The sequence below is a fragment of the Hippoglossus hippoglossus genome, chromosome 19 (assembly GCF_009819705.1).
Source record: "Hippoglossus hippoglossus isolate fHipHip1 chromosome 19, fHipHip1.pri, whole genome shotgun sequence".
NCBI classification, from domain to species: Eukaryota; Metazoa; Chordata; class Actinopteri; order Pleuronectiformes; family Pleuronectidae; genus Hippoglossus; species Hippoglossus hippoglossus.
Window position 1 is genome coordinate 5223918 of NC_047169.1, and position 7822 is coordinate 5231739.

At 45.4% G+C, this 7822-nt stretch overlaps 1 protein-coding gene across 2 annotated transcripts; it reads right to left on the reverse strand.

The window, feature by feature from the left end:
- Positions 1-359: 359 nt before the first annotated feature.
- Positions 360-7525, reverse strand: maz (MYC associated zinc finger protein). Of its 2 annotated transcripts, none has more exons than XM_034570348.1 (7): positions 6594-7525; positions 6271-6421; positions 5216-5508; positions 4376-4623; positions 3803-3866; positions 3420-3591; positions 360-2677 (listed from the first exon to the last, which is right to left on the reverse strand). In XM_034570348.1, the coding sequence occupies exons 1-7, from the start codon at positions 6624-6626 to the stop codon at positions 2334-2336; spliced, it is 1305 nt and encodes a 434-aa protein (XP_034426239.1). In that variant the 5' UTR covers positions 6627-7525; the 3' UTR covers positions 360-2333. The 2 variants fall into 2 exon arrangements, with proteins under 2 accessions (XP_034426239.1, XP_034426238.1); XM_034570347.1 differs by having other exon boundaries at positions 5084-5508; positions 6594-7517.
- Positions 7526-7822: the final 297 nt, after the last annotated feature.

Here is a 7822-nt window from a genome sequence, read left to right on the forward strand (position 1 = left end):
GTGTTAGGAGTCAGATTCCGATTGTTTCTGGGTGACGCTGCATCTTGGGAATGTTTGCATCTGATTTTCGGTTCAATAAAATCAGCTTCATTTTCACTGAGAATTATTATCTGTCTGCTTTCAGAAAGAACCAAATTTACCTGTTCAATGAAATTTAATACTGGGTCATTTGCTGGCATATAAGAATATATGCTGGCGTATAAGAATTTATTATGAATTAGTATTCATTAATAAACATGTTTTATCCAATCCCTTCAACTCTTAATGACTTGATCATCAGAATAAACAAAATTATGTCAGTGCAGAAGTTGTGGTGCAAAAGTGATGAACTACATGAACAGATCAGGACACAACACAGGGCCTGTTTACCCTTTTTACTTTAAACTGTCCAAATTACAAAATAATAACATGTTCTCTACTTCATCTACAAAATAAGATAATATTTATGACTGTAGTAAGCATCATTGATTTGTTTTGCTCTAACAACCTTTTAGACATGCATACTGTTGAGAAATATAAAAATATAAATATAAATACATCCCATTAATATTCTTAATGAATCCATGACTAAGATTTGAAATATCTCATCATAAAAGAATTAAAATGCAGTTGAGTACGATAAGGCATTAAGATGTATCACAAGAGCTGTACAGAATCCTAGAGTAGAGGTATTACTTTTTTCTTAGTGTGATGGAGGAAACCCTAAAATTAACTTTCGAATAAATCACTACTTTTCTCAACAGGAAGAACACATTTCCAAAGAAAGAAAGAAAGAAAGAAAAGAAGGAAAGAAACAACTACAAATCCGAAGGTAACATATGAACACAAAACTGAAAAAGCACTCCAGTACAAAAACCAGGATTTGTTTACAGCATACCAAGTGGTGTTGTCGAACTCCCATCGGACTTCTTTGCCTGACTTGTGACTTTTTGAGCCCTTTCCCCGACACCACACATCCCCTCATGACATGACTCTAACCAAACATAGCCAATGAACAAGTGAGCATTCTTCACGTGATTAAGGTGGAACGATAATGACTTGTGTTCAGAACATTATGTGCTATACAGAGAGTTAGATGACTAAATCTAATGCATAAGTTTCACTCGTTGGACTGGTACATAGAGAAAACAAAAAGGACTATGGCAAAGACAGTTACAATCAAATGAATGGCCAACGAAAATTATTCGGAATAAAAATCAACACTTTTATAAATATTATTGTTTACAGCCGACTAACTTAGCGGAACTGCTAAAAGTTTATTTTGTTGTGACGCCTCCCTAACGATAAGCATGACCGAGCGAGCTTGTTTTCATGCAGAAGGTAGTTCTCAGGTGCGAGAATCGCCATGTCCGAAGCCGAAGTGTTGAATAGCAGGTATGTTTTTTCTTTTTGTTCTTTTTAAAACACGGCCAGACCCAGAGAGGAAGACTCAGAGCAAGAAAATCCAAGAAATCTCAAACCCATTTTGATCCTCGCCGGATCAAACAATAACAATTTAAGGTGCTTGACACTCCTGAACACGACTCTATTCTTATCTCTGTACTTTAAGAAAACAAATGAAAAAAGTACATCCCACGATACGATTACACACCAACCACGACGCGTGCGTGGTCGTCTGTCCTGATCTAGAAACAGCCCTCTAGAAACTAGCTCGAAATCTAATTTTACTTTATGTAGACAAACGCACTAGCATGCTAGAGGAGCCCCTGACTTACACACACACACGCACACACGCACACACACACCCAAGCACACAACTTCCCGACTATTGTGTTTCTCCGTTATGTTTATGTAGGGTCCTTCTCTCACCCTACTTTTTAAAAACGCGAGCCATTTGGATTCTCAGTACGTGAGTTGCAAAATGGAGGTAAGATCAGAGCTGGTGTGAGATATACAGTACTTGGTGCACTTGCAGAGAGCAGCCAAAGAGAGAGAGAGGGCAGAGAGGGGAGAGTAATACAGTAGATGCTCACAATACCACAGTTTCATTGGAGTCTTTAATGCACGAGAGCATTCAGGAATATTTGGACGACACATCCATGTTTGTCGCTAAGTGTCTGTGAACCTGCTGCAGCCACAACGGTCCCTTTTTCCATGACTTCATCGCTCTATTAATACAACATATCCTTTGCCTCCGGTTCTCCGACGCTCCAGCTCCGCAGCGCTGAGCCGACTGACTGGTGTTAATCTCCCCCACCCTCGATCCTGACCTTACCTAGAAGTGGGGGACATGACAGAACTGAAACCGGATCAGCATCTACGAGTAACTCCGACCTTCTCTAACCTTGCCCTCCACTAAGGGACTGAGGTTATTATTGCTGGGCTCTCTATTGCTAACTGTGTTGCTGCGGTGCTGCAATGCTAGAGCAGTCTGTGACGAGCAGGTCCACCACCGTGTTGCCGGTGACATACACAGTGGGTGCTGTCACCATGTTGCTAAGGGAGATGGAGCTGCTGGCAGCCACGTTAGAGTTGACGGGGCTCGGGGCACCGTGGTTGTTGCCATGGGTGCCCATGTGCCCCTGGAGCTGTGTGGGCGTCTTGCAGTGGATGCCACACAAGTGGCAGACGAGTATGCCACCGGAGGCTGTGCCGCCAAAGCCCCCCGGACTGTCTTTCCACTCCTGGCCGTGGTGCTTCTGGGCATGGACACGGAGGTACGTCAGCGTGGTGAAGCCTGACGGAGGAGAGGAGAGAGAGAGAACAACAGAGTTATTTCAGCAAAGAGAAGTTGATGTAGTGATAAACTGATGTCTGATCAATAGTAAACAGTCACAAGTGAAAGGCGGTCTTAATGTAATCAAAAAATTCAAGTTATTTTAAAGTTAAACACAACATTTACATCTCATATCCAAAGTTCCTGCCGGTTTCAATTAAAGTGAACACTTTTTAAGACCATAATGAGTGAAATTTAAGTCTCATGTCAAGTATGATAGAATATCAGAGTCACATTGAAGATTAGGTGAAGTAGCCGAGTAGAGAACAACTCTCCTTATGCCAAGTTATCTGTCAAACTACAGACAAAGACAGAAGGTATCTACAGTCTTTACCACAACAAAGCTGAGTGCACTGAGATCAAGTCTGGTCGGGGGGTTTGTAGACTCAGTGATCAGTTCCACATTGGTCTTGTTTGTGGTTTTATACAGAGTTTAATATCTGCATCATTGACAAAGATCTACAACACAGACGTTACTCTTTGACACAAAGCAACAACAGGAAGTTGAAATGACAGGGTGAATACAGAATTATGTGTTATGCACTGCTTTCTTTTTCTATCATTATTGCATTTTTAGATATCGTCAGTAGGGAGACAACAGGAGACGTTTTTCATTTTCATCGTCAAAACCAATAACTACAGTGTCGCCACACTGCCTGTATTTATTTCCACATATACACATGAATCATAGCGTGTGACTTACTGCGGTTACACAGGTGGCAGGCGTGGTGCTGCGACTGGTTGTGCACCCTCATGTGATCTGTGATGTAAGCAGCAGACAGGAGCTTCCCACAGATGTGGCAGGGGACCTTCTCCTCGTGGCGAATCATATGCGCACGCAATCGATCCTTCGTGGCAAAGCTGGACTCACAGGTCTGAAAAAAAAAAAAAAAAAAGGAAATCGATGAGAATTTAGAAAGTAAAATGCAAAACACATGAATTCACTTAAACAGATCAAATAAAAAAGTCCAGAGACTCGACAGATAAGTGGATTAGTAATATATAAGCCATTCACTTGAATGACAGAACGGACTAAAAAAGATGCTGTGTACAGTGAGCACATTACAGACGGTGGAGGTGACGTACTGGGCATTTGAAAGGTCGCTCTGAGGAGTGAACCTGTCGGACGTGACTGTTCAGGTGGTCAGGCCTGGGGAGAGAAAGAGAGGAGACATATTAGCTCAGGTCAACACTGCATGAGTTAATGTCAGGCATCTGCTGTGTCAAACTGGGAACGTTTGTGTGAAAGGTCAAAATAAAGTTCTTTCTCTGGCAACATAACAACTTTCAGTATCGGCCACCAAAAATCCATATTGGTCGGGCTCTTCATGGATACCTGACTCGAGCCCATCGGGTTCACACTCAAATTTTAAAATTATATTTAGGTAATAACAAGCAATAACCATGTCTGGGACCGAGTAACTCCTGAGCTGCTCTCTATTCCAAAAGCTTATTTAAACCATTAAAGAAGTTAAATAAAGTGGATTTGTGTTTCAATACCATGGATCTAAACTTCACAGAGGAATAGTTAATCCCAGATTAACTATCTTTGACCCTTCAGGATCTGATATTTCAACAAGAGTCTGAATAAAACATATTTAAGGACGGAGTAGAGAGTAGTTATTGATATTTTACAGGCAAACTTGTAAAATGCATCACCTGGAGAAAGCCTTGCCACAGTGGGGGCAGACGTAGGGTTTTTCCACTCCGCCCTGGTGGGAGCGCACGTGGTGGCTCATGCGGTCCTTCCTCTTGAAGCGCTGCTGGCAGATGGGACAGGAGAACGGCTTCTCGTCCGAGTGCGACAGGCGGTGGCGGTTGAGGTGGTAGACGTCGCGGAAGGCCTTCCCGCACGTCTCGCAGGCGTGGTTCTTCCTCACCGGGTTCGGGTTGGGATTCGAGGGCCGCTGAGGCAGAAACAGACAAAGAGATACACACACTACAGAGTTTAGATGGGAGCGATTTTATAACCATTATATAGAATTTTTTGTTTTTAAAATCTCTGACAGTTGATTCACGTGCTAAGATTGTCTACTTCCTGTTGGATGTGAAGTCTGCGTTCACACTGTGTGTGTTACAGAGAACATGCAGGGGAGCGTGGGGGGGGCTTCTAGCACGGTGTTTCTCAAACTGGGGACCAGAGCCAAACACTGGGATGGAATTTACTGGTCCCTGAATGAATTAATGCACATTAATATTTATCCAATTCTAACACACAGGAGAATTGTCTTTAAAAAAGCAGGTGACGTACTGTCCAGGACAATAACAGAAGACGGGTTAACCATCCCTGTGGCCAGGCAGCTTAAGAAACATTGTGCTTGAAGGTTTGGGGTTGTCGACAGCCATCTCCACAAGGCCCTGACCCACCTGTACTGTCGCCCCTGTGGCCATGACGACAGCAGCAGGAGGCGGAGCATGGGGGTTAACACTAGCCATTAGGTTTGGCATGGCAACCCCTTCACCATCCTGACTACCCAGGGGAGGCTGCTGTGCACCCACCAGCACGCCGGGAGGGGCGAGAGGGGGAGGCGCGGAGAGGTGGAGCAGGGAGAGGGGAACAGTGGGCCTCTCCGTCCTCCCTCCGGCCCCCACCGCCATCACCGACGGGGCCGCCATCGCCACCTGGCCGGCTGCTCCCTCCTTTGCCCCCTCCGCCTGCTCTCTGGCCCTGTCCTTCATGCGTACCCCAGTGTGGACCGACTGGTGCCGCCGCAGGTTGTAGTTGTTCTTGAACTGCTTGTTGCAGATGGCACAGATGTGGGGCACGCGGGTCGGCCGAGACACTGGCTTCACTGGACCGGGGGGGAGGCGGGAGACAAGACAGAGGGAGAGAGAGAGAGAGAAGTCAATTATCATAACAACACATTCTGCAACTCTTTTCACTATTGTTGAACATTTTAAAGATTAAGCAGCTAAATGACAAATATAATCTTTGATCTCTGTGAAATGTTGGTATTTTTGCTTAAAAAACTGACAATTAATCAATAATTTTATGTCTATAATTAACTAATGGTCTCAGGCTGAATCTTTACTAGGTAACAAGGCTTAATTTAGTTTTTTACAAACCAAGATTACCTGTGAATATTAAAATATTGTATAATTAGTGTGGATGCGTATTAGCTCTTACGTTGACAGAGGCTAAAAGCAGTAATTACACTCTCGGGGTATCTTACAGATTTTTAAGCATCTGCGTCAAATCTGAAATATGTGTGTCAAATATTAAATATTAATGACATTAACAACAGTTTAAAAAAAAACATAATTTAGGTGATAAATGTATTAAGAGGAAAAACATAACTGATCTGTCTCAGATATAAATAATTTGACTGTAGTTTTAAAATGTATGTGAGTACAGATGCTCTGTTATTATTGATCAGAATAAATGCATTGTACATAGAGGAAAGTCTAACAGATACTTTTAACAGTTCGATATCCAAGTGATTTTTAAGATTTAGATCTTTGTTGCCATCTTGTGTTTGTCTTCACTGGACGTCTGAGTTTAGTTGTGGATGATGAATGTGTTGCTCAGTGTGTTGAGGTGCAGGGTCCCTCACCGGGCAGGGGATCCTCATTGAGGGCAGCAGTGTCCACAGTAGAAGGAGGCTGTGCTATGTGCTCTGTGGGTGGGGTTTGGGGAGAACTCGTATGCACGGGCATGAGCTCTGATTGGAGACTCCCCTCCACTTGGTTTTGGGTGGGAGTATGCTGGAGAAGCAAGGAGAAGGCCATCACCAAAAGTAAACACAAGTCACAGCATAATGTTGAGGTGTGATAGAAGATGTGCACGGCTGCGGGACACAGAGTGATGGAGAGGCAGAGAAATGAGAAGCAGAGAGACAAGAGGGGCCTGAAAACGCCCCCCGCTCGTCAAGCCTACCTGGAAGAGAAAATTGCTCCAAGCAGCATCCATTTTGCGCCACGGCGATGGAGATTATAAAGTCAGTTCCTGATTGAGATCCTGTGCATGGTGCGACTGGGCCCAGCGATGGTGGAGGCGCACACGACCGTGCGTCCTGCGGCGCGATCCACGGCCTCCCGGACTCTCTCTCGCAAAACGTGGATGAAGTGCTCTGCAGAAATGTGCTGTTCTCATCGAGGCGGCCTAATGCTCCGACATTAACATGCACGCAGCTGTTGGGTAACGCAGCGCTGCCGTGTGCGCACAGGGAGGCAGCGGCGGCGGAGCAGGCCAGCTCCGACACGGGCCTGTTCCTCCTTTCACTTTGCTTCCTAACTTTAATTCATCAAATCTCCCTGAACACGCAACAGCACCCTGTTAAACTCCTTAAGAAATAATACTTCCCCCCCCCCCCCAGAAAAAGAACCACCAAAACAAACCACGCACAGCTCGGTGTTACACTTTAGCAACAAACCAAAACCAATCTGCGTAAAATAAATGCGCTTTTTACGCACGGAAGCACATATGGGTAGTCACACACGCGTCTGGCGGCACGGCAGCCCATGCTTTGCTTTTAATTTGTGGATCTATTTTTTCCGATTTCCTCTCAATAGGCCACTCGGGTGTTTGTCGAAGCCTCGCTGTCGGTTTCAAGCCGTGACCCCGGCGAGCGGCGCTGTCGCCGGGCCGCAGCCCATCGCTCCACCTCGGCCGTTCAGCTGCGAGGATGTCATCTTTCTTTTTTTATCGCCCGCTCTCCCTCCTCCCTCCCTGTCTCTTTCTTCCTTTTCTTTTTTAATTCCTCTTTCTTCTCCCCCTCCTCTCCTTTTCCTCGCACCGCTATGTCCCACTCGCTCTTAAAGGGATGGGCTTTCCTCTCCGGACTCCCCCTCCCTCCTCCCTCTCATTTCCGTCTCCCTCGGCGGGGCCCGTCCTCCCCCTCCGCTTCCTTCCTGGGATTGTCGGCCGACACAAAACGGGGCCTCCACCACTCTGTTGTTTTCCTCTCCCTCCCTCCCTCCCTCTTTCTTCCCGGGGCCAACTGGAGCAGATCAGCTCCGGCACCGCAGAAAAAACAGCCAGAATGACTTTCCATTAATGACAGACGCATCTTAAAGGGCAGTGCGCACAGATCCAGCCCATAATAATGATGTCAGAGTCAGATATAGTACAACAGGACGAATAGCAGCTCAGCACACACACACACA